Raw genomic sequence first — 21,192 nt, 5'->3', positions numbered from 1 at the left:
CGCAGCCGTGGGCCGGGTCCACGCGGGGTCGGGGCTCGGGCAGGTGGTCGCGGCGGCTCCGCGCGCTCGGCGCCCTGCCGGAGGGCGAGTGAAAGCAGCGCGGGGCCGGTGCCCTCCCCAAACGGGCGTCCGCTCCCAACAGAGGGCCCAGAAGGGGCTGCGCTGCGTCGCCGCCCGAGACCGCGACCCCCCGGCGCTCGAAAACCGCCCCAGGTGAGCCGGGCCCGGGGCCTCCTGCGGGGGCCCGGGGCGCCCCTCCCGTCGCCCTCCAGCGCCCCCTCGGGGCCGGGGAGGCGGCCGCCGCCCGCAGGGGCCGGGGGCTCGGGAGGGGCGGGGGTCGCGGGCCTGGCGGCGGGCACGGGGGGGAGGGGGCAGGGGCCGCGCACGCGAGGCCCGGCGGCCGCCGCCGCGCCCTCGGGCTCCGACTCCGGCTCCGGCTCGGGCTCGCCATGGCTGCGGCGGCGCCGTGAGGAGGAGTCCGCGTCCTCCGTGGCGGCGGCGGCGGCCGGCTCCAGGCCGGGTTTTGGCGCCGCCCGCCTGCTGCCTCCTGGCGGCTCCTGAACTCCAGCCCCCTCTCTATCAGCCTCTCACTCCGTCTCAATATGTCTCAAGATGGCGGCCAATGTGGGATCGATGTTTCAATATTGGAAGCGCTTTGATTTACAGCAGCTGCAGGTCAGGCTTCTCCTCGCTCGGCCTCTCGCCCGGGGGTGGGGGCTGCGGGCGGTCGCGGGCTCCCCCGGGGCCCCGGGCTGCCCGGCCGCCGGGGGGCCGCGGCGGAGGGGAGGAGGGGGGTGCCGGGGAAAGCGGGGCCGAGTCGGGGATAAGTCCTTCTTGCTCCCCGGCCCCCATTGATAACTCGCTTGATCAGAAATTGATCCTCTTTGTTCAATTCATCGATCAGCCCAAGATGGCGCCGGGAGCCGCCGCCGCCACCGCTGCCCCCGGTGTCGGCCCCCACCCCGGGCGCCCCCCCGGCCCTGCGCCGCCGCCGCCACCGCCGCCGCCGCCGCCGCGGGACCGGGGAGGGGGCGGCCCCGGCGGTCCGCGGGGTGCGCGCGCGAGCGGGGAGCGGGCGGCGGGCGGCGGCGGCGGGCGCTGAGCCGGGAGGGGGCTGCGGCCCGGCGGCGGCGCCCGGCCGCGCGCCCCGCGCCCCCGGCCCGCCGTATTCCCGGGGAAAGTTTGTGGGGAGTTGCTGTGGGGGTGAAGCGCCTGCCTCTCCAGGAGGAGCCGCCGCCGCCACTGCCGCCGGCGCGGCGGAGCTGGGGCTGGTGGCGCTGTGGTGCCGCCGGCTCGGGGGAGGGTCAGAGCGGCCACCGGCGGCGGCGGCGGCGGCGGCGCGGCCCGGCTCCGGCCAGGCGGGCGGGTGGCCGGGCGGGCGTCCGCGCTCCCCGGCCGGCCCGGGCCCCGCCGCGGCCCCCGGCTGTCAGCGGGCGGGGATCGCGCCGCCGCTCCCCCGCCAGGCTTGGGGCGCCCAGCGCGGACCCCGGGGTTTGTTTACGTCCGGGCGGGTGCCCGGGGGCCACCCGCAGACCCCGCAGCCGCCCCGCTCTTTTGTGTGCCTGCAGGAGCGGCGCGGAACCGGCCCCTCCGCGGCCGGGAACCCCGGTAGGGGCGCTTGGGGAAACTTGCTGGGGGCGGCGGGCGCCGCGCACGCGGAGCCCGGGTGTCGGGTGTCCCGGGGGCGCGGGTACGGGCGCCGGAGGAGGACTGCAACTTTCCCCGAACGCAGGCCCGGCTCTAAGCCTGGGCGCGCGTTCTGTCCGGGCCGGGGGTGCTTGCTCCCCGGCGCCTGTCCGGGCGGTCCTCTCCCCGCGCCCAGGGGCTCCCGCGGACCCCAGTAAACACCCCACCCCCCGCTCCTCTCTGACCCTCTCCTCCGAGGCCCTGTCCTCCCAGCAGGGTCCGCGGGGGGCAATGGACCGCGCGGCGGGTCCTCTTCGAAATGCCTACTCCGATCGGGTTCTCGAAAGCAAAGCCCCGGGGGCCTCGCTGGACTGTGGTGTGCCGGGCCGTGGTCCATGCGCCGAGCCCCGGGCGCCGAGGGGGCATCGTGCTGGGGCTCCACATCCGGCGCCCGAGCCGCAGCCGTGCCCAGGGGGCGCGTTCCTGCCTGCCAACCCCCACCCAGGGGAGCGGCGCGCCCTCGGGGTCCGCCCGGGACCTGCCAGCTCCGCGCTCGCGGCGCCTGGACGGCCCCGGGACTCTGCCAGGTGGATGTTGTGCGTAGCCGGAGCCAAGTTGAAGGTGAGCGGCGTGTGGGCCAGAAGCTCCGCGAGCCCTGGCGGTGGGGTTGGGGGTGGGTGTCTGCGGCTAAGAGGGACCCTGGGCGGCCTGGCGCTCCGAGGCGGGGGGGTGGGCCCTCGGCGTCCCTGGGGGACGGCTGTTGCTCCCAACTCTAAGGTGTGCTTGAAGGTAAACTTGGCCGAACTTTCCTAACCCGGAGGACTGGTGATAGTGACCTATAGTACTTTTAGGAGGAAAGCAAATGAACTCCAGATACGGGCTTGTATGAAATGAAGCGGATTGGATTAAAATGTATATAAACGGAGTCTGACAACTTTAATTGTGTGTGCTTGTTTTCTGCTCTTGCCTACGTAAGAGTGGTAAAGCAGACTCACAGTCGTTATGAAATTTTTTCAGATTTCTCACTTAACTAGTAAGAAGACTATGTGAAATATGTATTTCCGATAAGATTAAAACTTAAAGGAGTTCGTGTTTATTGACTAAAATAGATTACTCCAAAGTGTCTATTGTGTAAATTAGATTCCTGAATGTAATGAACACAGCTGAATGGCATTTTTGATAAATTGGTCTACCCTGTTTTAGTAAAAATAGCTCCCTTTTACCATAATTTAATTCCTGAGCTTACTGTAAAACCCGTTGTGGAGTTTTAGGAGACAAACCTTAATTTTTTTTTCTTGTCTTCCTAAATGTGACATTCTAGCTTAACACCAATGCGGTTTTTTCTTTAAGCATCTTGGCAAAACTGCCTGGGAGGTGGATTTGGTTTCTAGGGAGTTATTATATGAACTCTTTGACCCCGGCCCCCCCCCCCCCCTTTGGTGATTAGCTACTTCTTCAGTGTAGCATGGTTAACTGTGTAACTTTACTGAAAAGTTTCCCTGTCAGTTCATGTGAATGCACTTTCCGATGTTGATCTTGAATTTTAAAAATTCTTTGAGCATCGTTTCTTGTTACTGAGCAGCCATTGGCTTTTGGTGATAGATAAGGATTTGGCCTTCGATGATTTCCTATTGCCGCTTCATCGCCTGTTTGAAAACCTTCAGCTGCCTGTGGAACGCCCAAGTTCCAGGAGAAGGCTAAAGTATAGTTCTTTCTCTGGGCCCTGAAGAGGCCTTTTGAATTGATATCTAGTTTAGCGTCACCTCTATTCCCACAGACAGTAAGTGAGCCAGTGGGACTGCAGTTTGAGAAGAGAGAATTCATTAGTTTCAGACTCTTCTCATCTTTCCAGAACCCCTTACACCGAGATCGAGTTGCCTGCAGAGCCCAGCGAGGGTTGTGGTATTGCTACCTGAGGGTAAAGAGGCTGGGTCTCGGAGGGTCCAGGTGAGTTGAGGCAATTGTGCCCCCGGCAACAATGCGGGGAGCCCGGGCTGAGCTCTGGCCCCTCTGCTCGGTCTGCCTTGAGGCTGCCTTGGGCTGTGCAGTGAGTGCCCAGGAAGAGAGTTTCTGAAGACTGAGCTCTATTTTGTCTCCTTTTTAGTCCCAAAGTCTTGTTGGTGTGGGAATTTCAGTGCTCTGGCCTTGTTAAGACTAGTTGGACAAGTTTTTATCCTATCCCAGACTTGTAAAAACCAGGATTCTTTTTTTTTTTTTTTTTAATAAGAAAACCACTATTGTATAAATTTGCCTTTTAAATACACGTTTGGAAAGAGGACACTTTCTAAAACGAGCTCATGTAACTCTGTATGTTAGGGTAGCTTTTTGCCAGTGCCTGGCTTCCCTTTAGGGCGTTCATTATTCCTACGTGGTGACTAGTCTTTCCCTTTAAGGAACCTCTGCAAAAGTAACCTTTAAATGTTTTCCTCTTTTTCAAAATAAGAAAACAATTTCATTTTTGCTGCAAGTCCATTTTCTGGTTGCTTTTATTTTTCTCCTGTTAAGGAAGTGTGTATGTTCCCAGCCCTCCAGAACTCTTCCCTCTAGGAAGTATATTATTTTGATTAAAATATGTATCTCATCTAGGACCTTTATAAAATAATGAGTAAACAAATGGAGGGGTTCCACACAGCTGCTGTCTTTGTTTTCTTGGTTCTCTTAATATCATTGTCTTTGAGATGGAGTGTGGGAAGGGGGTCATTATCAGTTGATTAAAGTTTTTTTTTTTTTTCTTCTATACAAAACTATGTGTAGGGTTTTTTGGGGGGGTTTGTTTTGCCTTTTTTTTTTTTTTTTTTTTAAAGGTGTAAGTCAGTGAAGGGGTTGAGTTACGCAGCACCTCCTGAGGCAGTTGGGTCCATAGAGGCCCTCTTCTCCTGCTTCCCCAATTTCACCCATCTCCTGCCAGTAGTTAGTGACATGAAACGGACAGATTGCTGGTCCCCTGAGGAATGACTCTCTCCTAATCCCCTGAGCTAACCTTAAAATTAAAAATACTGTCTGGTGAGTTGATGGAGCCCAAGACCTTTAGTGGCTGTTGAAGAAGTTCTCTGCCCTGTTGTATGCAATTCAAACGAACCCACTAGGGTTCACGTGGGGCCGCGGGGGGCGGGGAAGGTGGTGTGGAGGGGGGGGGGTCCCTGTGCAGAAGCACCAGGCTGTGCTTTGAGACCCTCCACTCCGAGTCTACCTGGAGCAGTCAGCAGTCTAAACTGCTCCTGAGGCTGTGCTCACATTCTGTGTCTTAGGAGAGAAAACAGGGCTCCAAGTAGAAAATCCATGTGCCTTTCAGCTCATTTATAAAAGCACAAGGAACATCCGCAGTGAAAGGAAGGAAGGACAAATTTGTTAGAGGAAAAGTGGTACATTTTTAAAAAGAGAAATTCATCGTGTGAAAAATCCTGCAGAGCTAGGCCAGATTCCCACTCGTGCTTCCGTTTTTTTCAGGTCACACGTTTGGCCTCATGTAAGTGTCACATATTTAAAAGACAGGTATATGTGATGGACTAACATAAATGCTGACTAAAAGTTACTATAAACATTAAATATACAGAATCATATATTTTTAGAAATTATTTAAAAACCTATTTAAAATTATCTAATGTATTATACATACATTATATATATATATAGTAGCTTTCCCTATGAAAGTTCTGATTTTTACAATTGTCAGATAGAAATTCGTGTATTTCATCCTATTGTTTTGTCTGAAGCTCTGCATTATGGCTGCAGAGAGATAGTTTTGGTTTCAGCTGAAATTCCCCTGCCTCTGATTGTCTAAACCAGACCCTTAATCTTATTTTAACATACTTAAAATGTTCAGAAAACCCGGAAGAATTGTTTTGTATAAGTAGCAAGTGAATGTAGTTTAAACACTCAAGCAGTTCTGGTATCTAATTGGAAACAGGTGGAATTCTTGGAATCCTGTGTTTGAATCTTATTATAGCAAAGCCCAGAGACACTTTTTACTTATGGCCATTCATTTTGTCGAAGCTGTTTGAAATGGGGCTCCGTGACCTCTCCCTGTGCCCCGCTGCTGTTTACCTGGATGTTCAGCTGTGCTGGGCGTTTTAGGGCCCGGATACCTGTGTGTGCTTGGACACCCAAGAGAACCGTGCATGTGTGGATCACGGAGTGAAAGGGGAACTTTAATGGCATAATTAGATGAGCGATTTAATATCTGTATCATATAACTAATATAGCAAAGAAATTTGTGATTTCTGATTTAATAAACATTTGTTGACATGAGCATTTGGGTACCTTTTCTTATACCCTGATAAACATTTCAAATTCAGAAAGAAATTACTTTCCCTAAGTACATTTAGAGATGTAACCTTAAATAGCAACCAAACCAAACCAAACAAAAAACCAGGTTTGGAGGATATTTCAATAAAATGTTCATGGTGGGGCCCTCTGAATTATCTCAGTCATTTCTCCTATTCTACTTTTCAAAGCCAGCTAATTGCTTGTGTTTGCTTTATGTTTAAGAACCAAGTTTCGGTTGGTGTTGAGGTGCTGATTTGTGTTGAGCTGTCGGTTCTCACAGTCTTGGATTTGCTGAGCTGTAATCAGTCCTGCTTTTCAGCTCTCCTCTGAGAACGCTGGTAGAGGAGAACGGTCTTTGGCTGGGCAGGAGGTGTTCCTGCAGGGACTTACCTGGGATTGAGGGGGTACCTGTGGCATAGCCTTCATTTGTTCCATGGCTTGAAGCCGCTTTGAAGCACCTGGGCTAAGCACCTGGGATAATGCACCTGTGACTTAAGTCTGTGTGCTACCCTGTTCGCATAATGTGACATAGTTAAAAAACACAATGAAGGCGAACAGCTCTTTCTGAAAGACGTCTAATTTGTTGCAAACCCCATCAAGAACCTTTCCTTTGAAAAGTAAACAACTCTCTAATAAAAATAATTCTAATTCTTGCTGTAATTAAATTCTGATAGGATGATGTTAGTGCGCAAAATAAATGTTATCAGTTTCTTCATTTGAATCTGAAGGCCTTTCCTTATGCAGGAGGCCCCCGGCAGTCGGCAGAAGTTTTGTGTTTATTAGAGCCCTGGGCCTGGGGCAGCCCGGGAAGTTCTTCAAATGTATGATTGGTAGGATCCTTACGCAGAGGTTTCCCCCCACCCCATCCTCAGGAACACCATGGGACAGGTGACCGGAAAGGAGCGGGGCCGGGAGTGTTCAGTCCTTCCAAGAATTTACCCAACACCGCAGAGCCCCTGGAAGAATAGGTGGGAGGCGCACATGAAACTGACTAGATTCTGCTTCCTTCTTTGAGGCACTTGTGAAGCTGGGAACACCAACTATGTGATCCACACCTTTTATAAAACACAGGAGGCCACAGCAGGGCCTACCCAGTCTTGCTTGTGGCCGACTCAGTCAGCTGACAATTGAAATCCTGGATGCTTTTGACTGTGATTTATGAAGTTAATGTCGGAAGAAATTACCAGAGCTCTCTCTGAAGCTTGTGCTTTCTTAGCATTACCCTGAGTATACCAGCATGGGGCCATTTTCTTAGACATCTTTCTCTTTGACTGTGTTTATCTAATAAGTTAAAGCAGTTAACGTTTTTTTAGAAAGTTATGCATAGTTGTGAGGTGTCTTGAGTTTGGTTAAGGGAAAAACAAATTGACAAATTAGCTCTTTCTTAAGTGAACATTGCGAAATTGTGAGAAATAGAATGCCATTCTTACTGTCATTAAAATTTTATTTGGGTGTTGACAGCTTTTTGCTAAATGTAAGACGTTCAGATCCTGTCCACCCAGCTGTAAAAAACAAAAAAACAACCCAACCAGCTCAAAAGCTTCTTTCCAATTTTCCAATTTCCCCCAAAAAGCAAGACGGTCTTTCTTAAACACTGGGTCTTTTCCCCTAATAAATTGTTAACATTTTATTTTCTAACATAGTTCTATATTTTGAAGGCCAAAAAGAATATGAACTCATTTTAGGCATCTTGGTTCAGTTGTTATTTTGGACCTGCAAGGGTCTTTGGTTTATTGCCACCTTCCCTTGGATTTTTAGAGGAGAAATTGCTGTTTAGATCAAAATAATTTGATTTAAAGCTAGTAAGTGACACCAAAGGTAAATCCTTGTCTTGAAGAGCCGGAAGATGCAAATAGAAGCAAGGCCCGTGAGCTGCTGGCAAAGGAAGGGCCGCTTCGGAGCCGCCCTCAGCCTGGGTGCTGCCAGCCCCGAGTGCCTGCTCTCACCCTGCTTGCCCTCTCTGAGCTCCCGCCCTGCCAAGCCTGTCCCCTCCTTCGTTGTGACAACTTTTTTTTTTTTTTTTTTAAGTATTTGTGGAGCTCCATTATTTTGAGATTCTTGGAAGAAAGATACTATGTAAATGAAAATTAAAAATAAATTCTTGCTGGAGGGAATTGTACATTCAATTTTTTGATTAGGTTTGGAAAAGATTTTTTTCCTCCTTACCCTGAAAATAAGAACATTCTGTTGCTCCTGTCACCATTTTTGCTTCATTGTGAAAGGTGTGGCAGATAATGGTGAAACACATCCTTTATTTTCTGTTTTTCACCATGATAGTTGCCCTAGAACTTGAACCCATGCAGTTGTGTGTACAGTGAATTCTTTGTTTCACATTGTTCTACTCTGCCCAGCTGCCCATAGGGCACAAACCTTTTAAAGGGGAAAAGATTTGGGGTCATCACCATGTAGAAGTTACAACTAAAATATGTAGACCTGCAAATAAAATTCCACCTTCCCTTCCCGTTCACACAGGAAGAGGTGTTGTAAGTTGTACGTTTTTGAAACAGAAAGCTGTGAGAACCAGAGCGTTCTTGTCAACCAGTGTAGAAACCTCAGTTTACTGGCATTGCTTCATTTCACTTGTACCTCAGCTCCTCGTTTACATAACACAGTGTGCTGTCACACCGTTCAGCCAAGTAGGAGACAGGTCAGGTTTGGAGTCATGCTTCTGCTGCACAGGCATGTGTGGGACCCAGGAGCCAGACAGGAAGCCCAGGCTGCTGCCAAAGTGCCCTGTCCAGGGGACCTGGTCTGCCAGGGACCTCAGGGGCAAGCGCAGAGGACCAGCGAGGTGGCCAGGGCCTGGCGAGCACTTACCCTGGAGAGCAGCATGACGCAGGCAGGAAGTTGTCACCTGGAGCCGACCGTCCCCGGGGGTTGGGGGAGGGGGAGGGACACATGCTCTTCCCCTCATGGTTCCTCAACCCTGGCACCCCTATTTGTCAGCATTGATACGGGATCGGAAGGGGAAGGATATTGCCAGTTATGGTTGAATGTCATTGTCAGGAGGAGTAAGAGGTGGTCTGTGGTGATTGTTTTACGTTGCTCTGTGTTGGTATGTAATTATGCTGTCATTTTAAGACACGCTGATACTTTAATAAATCTTGTGCGTGTGCGTGTGCGCGCGCAGTTAGTTTTGAAGGCTGCTTGTACGTGAGAGCCAAATCTTCCTAACTGCAAGAGCTGAGAGTGTAGCCTTTACTTGTTTGAAGATTGTCTTGTCTGAAACAGGTCGCAATCCATTATGTATGTGGCTGCCAGGTGAATCTTCCCAAATCATTGATTTCATCACGTCATTCCTCTCCTTAAAGACCCACAGTGGCTCACGTTGGCGCAGAATGGCGACCACGTTCCTTAGGAGGCAGAGTTCCTGACGGTTGTCTCCACCCCGCCTAAACCTTTTCCCCGCTTAGAAGGATCCCAGATCCATGCTCCATTGGGGAAACTCCTCCTCCTCCTCCCTCTGCACATCTGAGTCTCCAGCCTAGTTGATGCACTTCTTCTTCATTTTAACCAACGCCAAGGGAGCCCCTGTGTGCCAGGCACTGTGATGCAGGGTGAGAGAGCCGCGGCTCCCCGCTGGAAGAGCGGGCAGCCTGGTACGGGCAGAGGTGCGCCGGGTGGCTGGGAGGCGGCTGTCACGGAGCATGCGCGCGGAACGGTGGAGGGCTGCAGAGGATGGGCGTCCAGATCCGGGTGGGGTGGGCAGGGAAGGCGCCCAGAGGCCGGTAGAGCTTGAGCCGAGTTCTGTGCACCTGGGGACGCATGGGAGAGGGTGTTCCAGCAGAACAGTTGGGAGGAGGCCGGTGGTCACTGAGCTCTGGCTGTCTCTGCTGTTTCTGATGGACCCCACATAGCACCCACTTAGCTGCCCAGGCACGCTCCTTACGTTGCTGTGCACCTGCTGTTCCCTCTGCCCTCTGCTGTGGCACCCACCACAATTCTCGGCACCCAGTGAGTCCCGCTGCACGAGAACTGCGGGCTTCGTTTAGGGAGCAGTCCTGTGTATTTTTGATTTGGGACTCAGCTAGTTAATTTAAGAAAGCAAACGGAGTTCTTCTTAGGATTGTGAAAGGTAGGCAGGGTATATTAAAATGGCTGTGTTTTGAAAGCTACTGATAGATACACACTGATAGAACATGTATTTCTTTTTTTGTGCCCATTTATTAAACTCCTTTGCAAAGTGACATGTACGTTGGTTAAAATACACATAATTGTATTTGTGGCACATAACACAAAAAATTCACGTTTTTAAAAATAGAATCGGGCAGAACAATTCTTTGACAGAGATTTATTCTCTGACTCTGCTCACAGCCTGAATGGGAGGAAACTTCCCCATATGAATGGGGAAAGTTGGTACTGCAAGGGTCAGGACTCCACCAATGCAAGAGAAAGCGAGTAGCAAGAAACACGAAGGCTTGGGGGTCAGCGCTGGAGAAACATCTCAGGAGTGCTCGGCCCCCAGAAGCTGTCCCGTGGGCCTGGGCAAAGGCTCCCGAGCAGCTCGTTTCACGGCAGTGGCCTTCATAGCCTGCGTGCTTTCTCTGCTTCTTCATTTACAAAGAAAGTACCTAGGGTATTTTTGTAGGGGTGACGTCAGTGTCTGGCTGCATCAGCATTTGCATGGATTTGGGGAAGTGAGGGCTGCCAGGACCTCACCAAGGGGGGGGCGCTGAGAGGAGCCACCGTCCCTGGGGTCCAGCCTGGGGGGCTGATGAGGGGGGCAGGGCCTGGTGTCCAGAGGGACGGGGAGGAGGACTAGGAGCCCCCCCAGGCAGTGGAAGAAGACATGCTCCTTTGTTGGGCTTTGTGGGTTTGGGGGGGACTGGCGGGAATTCAGGGGCTGAGCCCTGGGAAAAAAGAGGGGTGAAGTGCAGTGGAGAGGTTTTGATGTTGAAGTCTCCAAGATGGGTTGAAACCCTGGGTTTGAAGCCTGTGGAGGATTTGTTTGCGTTTAGGTTGGTGCTTGAGAGTTTGGCATCATTTGCGGTGGGGAGGGCTGAAGAATTAATCTGGGTCCCCCCCCTCCCACCTTGTGTCCTAACTTCCCCATTTCTGGAGCTGGGATTGCAGTGATGCTTCAGGAAAAGGCAGAGAAGAGAAGGAAAGCATTGGATTCCTCATATTGTAGCTGGTTTTATGTCCACTAGTGACAAGACAGATGCTTTAAAAAAATTTTTTTTATGCTATACATATATATATAGTATCAGCTCTCATTCCCTGAGTATTGACCGTGGGCAGGATCTGGTTTAGGCTGTTGATTTCTTTCCTGTCATCCACACCACTGTCCCGTGGAGGAGCTAGGATCCGGCTGGAAGGTGAGAAGCCGCGAGGAGAATGTGGATGCCTGGGGCTGCCTCTGTCCCGTCCACACTTTCCCTGCCACCCCTGCTGTCCCTGAGAGGAGCTCTCCCTTGAAGCGGGGTCGTCGTGATGAGGCGACAGGGGGAGCAGAAGGGGTCCCCTGTCCACAAGCTGCCCAGGATGGGGGTGGGTGAGTCACTTAATGTGAACAGCTGGGGATTGCATAGAGTCTCTGAGGTGCACATGAAGGTACTTGGGTGACCGGTGGACAGACACCTTCTGGCCAAGGCCTCGCTGGATCCGAGACATTTTCTAGAGCCTCCCCTGCCCTGAGACTTCAGAGTCAGCTCCCAGCAATAGAGCTCCGAAGAGAATTATCTGAGAGATAATCCTTCCCCACGCAGTGAGCACTCCCGTTAGCAAATTTTATCTTGATAGTTGGGGTACAGTTAACAGCATTGGGGTGAACATCACCCTCCTTGTGTCACCTGCTGTCCTCAACGCCCCATCTGTGCACAGAGCAAATTTGTGGGAAGGGTTTTGGGGAAATGGAAGGCAGGAGAGAGGCCTGATGGTGGGGCCTGGGCCGGAGGGAGGGAGCTGGCTCAGGAGAGGCCAGGCACTGTCCAGCGGGCAGTTCTGCCCTGAGCACCGGGCTGTGGAGCGTGAGTCTCTCACCAGGACTGTTCTCTGACACACCTGGCCTGATGCTGGGGCTGGGGAGCAATTCGCCGTCAGATGCTAATATTCGCCTTTAACCTCGTGGCGGCCAAGACGAAACCGCCCCCCTCAGCCCCTGGGAATCTAGTTGCTTTAGCCACTGTAGTGATACTGGATTCACATCCACTCCTATCACCCGAAAAGCATCAACCACACAGGGTTTTGCTCCCAATTGCACGTGAAGGCGGTGCTGGGGTGTGTTCAGTAAGAGGCCGGCTCTGTAAGGGGTCCTCAGGTGGACATCCATCCCTTGATAAAAAGCCTGATCAGATGACACGCCTTATTTTCCTCAAGGAGTCATCATGGAAAAACTGAGTGTTTAGGCTACTCTGAATTCAGATGATTATTTTGCATGCCTGATTTTTTGGAGATGATGCGGCTTGTTTTGTAATGAAGTTGTACATTTAGTAAGAAAATATGCGCAAGGGTGTGCTGGTCTCAGAAACAAGGCAGCATGTTTGAGTGAGGTGGTTTGCAGTTTTGTTTGTTTTTGGAATGACTCATTCTTTTTCGTAGACTGTTGGGGCCTCTCATTCATTCATTTATTGAGCGGGTCTCCGTGGTGCCCAGTGTCCGCACTGGATCCTGTTCCAGCCCCTGGGGTACCAAGAGGAATGAGCCCGCGGCCCCGCTGGTCAGAACTGCAGGACGCACAGGGCATCCGCAGGCGTCAGGTTAGGGGCTGGGGGTGTCTGATGTGTGCGGAGGGCAGGACAGGGGCCTGGAAAGGTGGGCCTGGGACATTGTGCTGCACTGACCTCCCCTGTGAGCTAGGCGCTATTCTAGCACAGCCTTCTAGTGACCAGAGCAGCAGGACGTCCCTGCCCTCAGGGAACTTACGATCTAGCAGGGGAGACAGAAAGTAAACACAGGAGGAATAAGTACAGTACAGAGTGCAAGTACGTGCCCAGGGCCTGGGCCCAGACAGCCTCTGTGCAAAGCCCTGCTGAGTCAGTTCTGTGTTCTGAGGGCCCTGAGAGATGCTGCTTTTAAATGCGAGAGGGCCAATTCAGCTCTCAGATTTGTGTTTAGGAGGATTCTTCCAGAAGCTCCTTAGGACAGGCTGATCAGCGTGTGAGGGGGAGGGGTGGTGAGGGATGGAGCTGGGAGGGTAGGACGTCCTAGTCCAGTAAGAGGCGGAGAGGGACTGGGCCAGGAGAGAAGATGCCAGGCTGAGTGCTGGTGGCCGAGGGAGGAGGAGGCGCCCGGGTCCTGGCATGTCCAGGGAGGCTGCTGGGGTCGTGGTGGCGTGGCAGAGATGGGCCGAGTGAGTGGCATTTGGACAGGCCGCCTGGGGGAGAGGCATCAGCTGAGGAGACTGGGGCTGGGGGAGGGGCTGGGAGCAGCGCCTGGAGGAAGGAGTGGTCTTCAGGTTCCAGTAGATGCTGAGTGGCCAGCAAGCCTGTGTCACCTGGTGCCTGGTGCTGGCCCTTCCACAGGTGGTCCGTGCACACGGCCGCTGGGCTGGGCCGGGCCCCAGAGGTTGATTAAAAGCAGGTGGGGTGCCGCCCGCCCTACTTGAGCGTTGGGTGTGACCCAGACATGCATGGAGTCAGCCCGGCTTTCTTTTATTCCTCCCTATTTGCTTTTTGTCGGTAATCCTTTGTAATTCCCTAGTTTCATGGTGTAATTTTAATGGAATTAAACTTGAACACTTCAATTTGTAATTAATTACGTTCGACTTCAATTACAATGACTAATTATAATGTGATACCTGGTGGCAAGTCAGGTACGTCCTGCTGGCGGGTTCCTGTCTGCCAGCTATTAGGATGGCCACTCTCTGTCACCAGGGGTGCGGCTGCCTTTGGGGCTGCCCGCTGCCTCTGTCCCACCCCACCAGGGGCAGCTCCAGGACCTGTGAGGTGTGCAACATGGGGGGAGGTGCAGGGACGGGGGTGGTGGGCGGGGAGGCCTGTTTTAGGACGCAAAGGCTCAAACTTGTTTTCAGGTCAAAGAGCTAGGAAGGCAAGTCTGGGGGAGGCCGGAGGGGAGGAGCAGGGCACTACTGCGGGATTCCTCTACTTACTCTGCGATATTGGAGGGAGGTCGCACTTAAGTCAGTGTGAACACGGCCTGAAGAACGGGCAGGATGGTTTAGGGAGAAAGGAAAAGGTGCAAGAACCACCTTGAGGTGAAAGAGGGGGGTGGGGTGGAAGCTAGGTTTAAAAATGTCACTGTGGGAAGTATTCCCAGGTGGCCAATGTGCGGGGCTCTGGGACCAGTAAACTGCCTCAGACCCCACGATGGAGCTTTGTGTTTGTGGGCTTCCTCTTTGCATGTGGTGGTGGTTTTATTTTGTGTTAGGAGGAGGGGGTCTTGCTGAGAAATCTGTACCCCGATCGACCGTTGCCCCTGAAGCTGGGCACTCCCATCTCCCGCTGATGGGGAATGGCAGCCCTTCCCAGAACTGGGCTGGGGGGGTGCATGTTCGCTCGACGGCGCCATGGTGGGCCTCCCGCCCCTACCCGCACAGCCTCAGTCTCCAGACACTCCTGCCATCCCGCTGTCCTCCAGGGAAGCTTCTTGGAATGGACTTCCAGCAGTGGTGCCCACGGGTGGCATCCAGTGTCCGGTGGCCTGTTAATTTGAGAGGCTCAGGGCATCTTTTCATAAGCTGATTCTTACATCTGAAACTAGGGAGGTTTTCTTGATGCTCGTCTGTGAGTTTTCCAGCATTTCCCCTTGGGATCGTGCTGGCCAAGGGGCTGTGTCAGAAGCGCAAGCTGAGGCGGAGCTTTGGGTTAGGCCATGAGGGCACCTAAGCGTCTTACGGATTTCTGTTCTTTAAGGGAGAGTTAGTTTCACACTTGGGAGAGGGAGCGTGATGGCGCAGCACGTGCTCGGAAGACTCTTCCCTGTTGAACGCGCTGCGTGCTGTCCTGGTGCACAGGGCAGCTCCCTTGACACGATGCCTGATACCTCTGCTCGGTTACTGTTTAAGATAAAATTCATATAAAACTCACCATTTTAACCTTTTTAAAGTATACAATTCGTTATTTTTTGGTATGTTCACAATGTGGTGCAACCATCACCACAGTCTAATTCCAGAACGTTTCCAACACCCCATCGAGGACCCCATACCTGTCAGCAGTCACTCCCCACCTGCCCCACGCCCCCCAAGCTCTATGTAACCTTTAATCTACTTCCTGTCTCTGTGGGTTTGTCTATTCTGGATATTTCACGTATAAACGGAGTCATACAATATGTACGTGGCCTTTCGTGTCTGGCTTCTTTCACTCGCTGTGATGTTCTGCCGGTTCACCCATGTTGTATAGCAGGTATCACCACTTCATTCCTTTTTACGGCTGGATAATATCCCATGGTGTGGATATACAGCTTCTTGTTTATTCTTTCATAAATTGATGGGCATTTGGATTGTTTCCACTTTGGGGCTAGTGTGAAGAAGGCTGCTGTGAACATCTCTGTGTTAAGTGTTGATGTGACCATAGGTTTTCAGTTTTCTTAGGTAGATACTCAAGAGTGGAATCGCTGGGTGGTAGGTGGTGACTCTGTGTTTAACTTTTTGAGTCTGTTACTTTGTGGCTTCTTCTGTGTAACTCCTGTTTTCTCTGGGGGCGCTCATTTTAAGGCCCAGACTGTTGTTCCATCTTAACTCTGTTCTGTTCTGCTCTGGTCTTCTTCTTGACTCCTTCTCGGGTGCCTTACTGATGGGGATTCCCCACCCCCCCCCACCCCCGACCTTTGGGACCACTGTTATGTACAGATGGATTGTGGAGAGGCTGGGAGCAGTTTGAATGAGAGCACACACTGTTGGCCGCCCCCCTCCCCCCATCTCTCCCCTCCCCGCCTTCCCTCCTTTCTCACCAGCAAGGGGCCTCTCCCCTGGCCAAGTGTGATGGGCATTTCACTTCATTTTGGCCAGAGAGATGGGGACTGTCAGGCAGGTTTGCTTATGGTGCTGCTGCTTTGATAAAAGGTGACGAGCCAGGACAAACTGCCATTTTCTGCCTGTGAACACACCTGTGGGAGAAGAGGCTGCCCAGGCCTGCTGCCATCATCTTAGCACCAAAGGGGGAAGCCCAGGATGATGGGCAACCACAGAGGACGTGGAGCAGGGAGGTGGCAGGAACCTGGGCCCTTGCTCCTGCAGCCGCCCTCCCCCAGCTCTCTGTGATGCCAAACGAGCATTATAGCTGAAGTCCAGACCACAGGAAGCTTCTCCTGACGGCTTTGGCTGGGTGTGGACGTGCAAGTCATGTTTCTGAGATGCGCTGGTCCTGGCTGAAGGCAGACCTGAGGGTGTGAGAAGAAAGTGAGTGCTTGAAGCTCTCTTTTCTGATAGCAAGCAGAATCCCATTTGCCAAGCCAGATGTCCTTCAGTACTTTAGATCCAGCCGATAAAGCACTGAGCATTTAGAATGGTTAATATAAGTACAATTAGAAGCTGGTGTAAATTGTGAATGAAATTGACAGGTTCCATAAGTTACAGCAAAATACCAAATCTTCTTCAAGTAGAAGATGTATGTGTATCTCTGTGGTCTGTCAACCCAGACAGGTATATCATCTTACCTCCTTGGAATAGAAATGAGGGGTTGCTATCAACCCAGTTCACTATAATTCTGAAAGTTTAGGGACATCTTGCCAGTTGTTTTATGTCAAAGATTGAAATCCTTAAGTCAAGTTGTAAGAACTTTAATGCTCTCATTTCTATACTATGGGCAGGAAAGATCAAATCCCTGTTTTCTGCCTGCGTTCAGGGCATGTGTGTGTGTGTGTGTGTGTGTGTGTATGTGTATGTGTCTTGTGTGTGCATGTGTACACACACGTGTGTCTCCCCCCACACGAGTTGCAGTAATCACTTCTCAGTTCACAGCACATCATGATTCATCTTACTAATTTTTTTCTCCTTTCTGCTCTATCCCCATTTCTAGTCCCCTCCTCTCCTCATTCTAACGTCTTTAATATGCCTCTGTATGGATGTATTCTTGTAAAGTGTGTGGCCTGTTTTGTATGTATAAGTAGTTATAATTCATAAGCGTGGCATCGTGCTATAAATCTTTCTCTCCTTTCCTTTCACTTCTCACTGTTTTTGAGATCTGTCCATGTTACCCCCCATAAATTTCATCATTCATGAGAGCTACATCGGATTCCACCTTAAGAATCCACTTGTCTTAGTCAGCTCAGGCTGCTATAACAAAATACCATACACAGGAGTGGGGGTGGGTTAAATAGCAGACATTTATTCCTCACAGTTCTGGAGGCTGGGAAGCCCAAGATCAAGGTGCCTGCAGATTCAGTTCCTGGGGACAGCCCTCTCCCTAGCTTGCAGACAGCCATCTTCTTGCTCTGTCCTCAACATACATGATGAAGGGTCTTGAGAGAGAGTGAGTCTTTTCATAAGGACACTAATCCCATCATGGGGACTCCACCCTCATGACCTCATCTAAACCTCCCAAAGGCCCCACCTCCAAACACCATCACATCGAGGGCTAGGGCTTCAACATATGAATTTGGGGGGACACACCATTCAGTCCCTAGCACCACTCTAGCTCACATGTCCATTTCCCTGGGGATGGCCCCCTTTGGTGGCCTCGGGCATCCTTACACGTGTCTCCTAACGGATGCCCAGGAGTAGGATTGCTGAGTCCCAGGGTGAAAAGTGTTCTTAATTTCACTGAGCACTGCCAGATTGCTCCCCAGAGCGCTGCACCATGCTTCTCTCTCACAGTCTCATCAGCGCTTCCTAGAGACTTTTGCCATCCTGATGGTTTTAAAGTGGCATTTCAGCGTTGTGATTTTTCTCTGATCACCGGTAAGTTTTCTACTTTTATAAACCTCTTTTTATACTTGTTTAGGTTTTCAGATTTGCTTTTTTGTAAATTGTCTGGTCATATATTTTATCCTTTTTTACTTTTTTAAAATGGTTTACCATCTTTTTGTTGATTTGCAAGAGTTTCTTGTATGTTTACATGCTAACCCTGTGTTGGTTTTCATGTTTGTAAGTATCTTCTCCCGATCTGTCACTCGTTTTGTTGATTTTTCTGTAGTGTCCTTCAATAAACAGAAAAACCTAATTTTGATGAAGTCAAATCTATCAATTTTTCATTTCAGTCTTGTTTGAGAAAATCTTTCCCCACTCAAGATCGCAAAGATACTCATACTTGGACGGCCATAGAGATTCGTTTAGATTTTTAGGTTGGAGATGGTTTTTTGTGTAGAATGTGATATAGTCAGTTTTTCCAGCACCGCCTGCCAAGTGGTCCAGTCTCCTACCCAGTGATTTGGGAAGTTACGTCCACTGTATGCCAAGTCCCCATATACATGTTGGGTATGTTTCTGGGTTGTTCTTTTGTTCCAGTACCCTATGTGTTTCTTCTTGCACTGGTGCCACACCGTTTTAATTTCGTGGCTTTATACATGTTTTACTTTCTGATCAGGTGAATTTGATCTTTGCTTTTCTCTTTAAAAAGATCTCGGCTCCTCAAGGTCTGTTATTCTTTCGTGCCCATTTCTATCAAGTTCCCCTTAAGTTCTGCTGGAGTTTTATTGGATTTGGATCAAATATACAGATTAATCTGGGGGAGAATTAAGAACTTTCAAGTTGTCCCGTGACCGAGAATATTTCTCCATCTGCTTAGGTCTTTCTCCAGAAAGGTTTTGTGCCTTTGTCATTAGGTTAATTCCTAGTTCTGTACAGTTTCTGTAGTATTGTGAACAGTGACTTTTTTATTTTTAAATTTTTTTTCTGATTGGTTATTGTGGTGTGGAGGAAAACAACTGTTTTTGTTCACTGATTTTGAAACTGGCCAGCTTGCTGAGTCTCTCATTGGTTTTACTAGTTCACTTGAATCTGTTGCATTTCTCTGGGGAGGATATCATATGCAAAAAAATGACACTTTCGTTTGTCCCATTCCTTCGACTCCTTATACCAAAGTGACTTGTGTTGTCAGCTGGAACCCCAAGGACTCTGTAGCAGAGTGGTGATGGGGCTTTGCCTCTTCTTTCCTAGTCTGGGAATGTGCATAATGGAGATTTTTGATAGCAGCTTTAATCGGGTTAAGGAACTACAGGACTCCATTGTCTCCACTTTTCTGAGAGCTTTCATCATAAATAGGTGTTGACCTTTTCCTTTAAATCTATTCATGTCTGGGTGATTTTTATCCCTCAGTCCATGAATGTGGTAAATTACAGTGATTGATGCTCTGATATTGAAGCATCCATTGCGTTCTTTGATCAACCCTTCTTTGTCTTGTATTTTAAAATATTGTTGGATTAGATGTATAGTTGTCACATCTGTGTTATTAAATAAAATTGGCCTACAATTTTCTTATTCTTATCTGGTTGGAATTGAGGTTATGCTGGTCTCATAAAATGGGTTAAAATGGTTTTGGAACCATTCGTATAAGATGAAGATTATCTGTATCTGAAATCTGATAGGGCTCGCCTGTAAAACTGTGGGGCCTGAGCCTGAGAGTGTGCTGGGAGGCATTTATCATTTCATTTTCTTTGTTATTAGTCTATCTGAGTTTTCTGTCCATAGACTGATTTTGGCATTTTATAATTTTCTAGACATGTATCCATTTCATCTAGGCTTTAAGTTTTATTCTTGTGTGATTGTTCATAATATTTCCATTACTTTTGTAAATCTGTTTTTCGGCTCTTGCTATTTCATTTTTCTTTCTGCATCTGTAGTTCTGAATTTGTCTAAAACTTGTTTATTTTCAGGCTCATGTAGAGTTTTGTTCATCTTACTAATCTTTAAAGAAAACCCAGCTTTTGCTCTTTTTAACCTCTTTGTCTCTATTTTTTGTTTACGTGGCTGACTTCTCACCTTTATTTCACTCTTGTCTCTTTGAGGTCACTCTCTTTTCCTAACTTCTTTTTTTGAAGGCTCAGCCTTTTAATTTGACTTCTTTCTCATTTTCTGATAAATATATTCAAAGCTGTAACATTTCTTCTAAGTATTACTTTAGTGGTGGTCCACAAATTTTGACCTGTAGTGCTTTCATTTTTATTCACTTTGTAATTTTGTATTTATTTTGTAACTTCCATTATAATTTCCTTTTTAACCAAAAGGTTATTTAATAGCATACATCTTTCAGAGTTTTGACATTTTTCTTTAATAACTTTTCTTATGCTATTGATGTCTGTTTTTATTGCATATGGTCAGAGAATATAGTTAAAGTGACACTGACTTCCTTGGAACATGTAAGAGAACTTTTGGTGCATTTACACAGAGTGTGTTTTTGTGAATGTTCCACATGTGCTCAAAAATAATGTGTTTTTTGTTTGGGGATACATTTTTCCCTATATTATTTTGAGCTTTTTCATGTTACTTAATTCTTCCATATCTTAGTTTTTTTCTTATAGTTTTGACAGCTGTTATGTTATGTTAAGGCTATATTGTTAGGGGCACATATGATTATTGTCTTTATATCTTCCTGATTAATTGTTCCCTTTTCAGGTGTATATGTAGGCTCTTCATCCTTTATGATGTTTTTCACCTTAAATTCTATTTGTTTTGATGTTTAAATTATTCTTTTTGTTTTTTTCCTTTGTGTTTAGTTTCTGTTTGCCCGATAAAGCTCCTTCTCTTTCATTGTTTCCAATCTTTCCATATCCTTTTGCCTTAAATATGTCTATTATAGATATATGATGCAAGATCTTGTTTTTTAAACCCAGGATGAGAGTCTGATTAGTGAATTTAACTCATGTACATTTATGATAATTGTGATTATATTAGGACTAATGCAATTTTATGTTTTCTTTTTACCATTCCTTTTTTGGGAGGGGGTTCTTTTTTTAAAAAAAATTTTATATTGGAGTATAGTTGATTTACAATGTTTTGTTAGTTTCAGGTGTACAGCAAAATGATTTAGTTATACATTTATGGGGGTATCTTTTCTTGTAATGTTTCATCAGGGTGAATTTCCTCTGCTGGATTTTAAAATTGTGCGGTCTACTTTATTCTTCTGAAATTCAGAATCTGGATTATTCCCGAAATTATTAAGACCCATCCATGTGTTTATTTTTTCCTATCAGTTTCTAAAGTTTGTCAATACCTCTGTCCTATTTCCTGTTTCACCAGCCTTTCTTCTCTCTCTTCTGGTTTTGACCATGCTCATTTTATGTTCTTGTTCTTGAACTCTGCCTTCTCTCCTCAGGCTGTTGGACTAGTTGATCTGTCTCTTCTAGTGTTGGCTGTTTTTCCTTGTGACCTGTTGTCACCTAGGCCCCAGGGTATCAGCTGATTCCTTGCCCTGGGTGGGGAGGAGTTTGGTGGAAAGGGGTGTGCCCAGGGTGGAGGGCTTAGGC

At 49.2% G+C, this 21,192-nt stretch overlaps 1 protein-coding gene across 16 annotated transcripts in view; it reads left to right on the top strand.

The window, feature by feature from the left end:
* The first annotated feature begins 473 nt into the window (after nucleotides 1–473).
* Nucleotides 474–21,192, top strand: part of CUX1 (cut like homeobox 1) — a 368,426-nt gene continuing 347,707 nt past the window's right edge. For 8 of the 16 annotated variants that reach the window (XM_082361262.1, XM_082361261.1, XM_082361258.1 and 5 more), the window contains exon 1: nucleotides 474–675. In XM_082361262.1, coding sequence (XP_082217388.1) covers nucleotides 613–675 — 63 coding nt within the window. In that variant the 5' untranslated portion in view covers nucleotides 474–612. Of the gene's footprint in view, nucleotides 676–1,134; nucleotides 2,248–21,192 lie in introns of those variants that run through there. The other 8 variants (XM_082361267.1, XM_082361266.1, XM_082361265.1 and 5 more) reach the window with 5 other exon arrangements.

The sequence above is a fragment of the Balaenoptera borealis genome (assembly GCF_965194805.1).
Source record: "Balaenoptera borealis genome assembly, chromosome: 16".
Taxonomy (NCBI): domain Eukaryota; kingdom Metazoa; phylum Chordata; class Mammalia; order Artiodactyla; family Balaenopteridae; genus Balaenoptera; species Balaenoptera borealis.
Note: the sequence above shows the minus strand (reverse complement) of the source record. Positions and strands in the feature narration are given on the sequence as shown.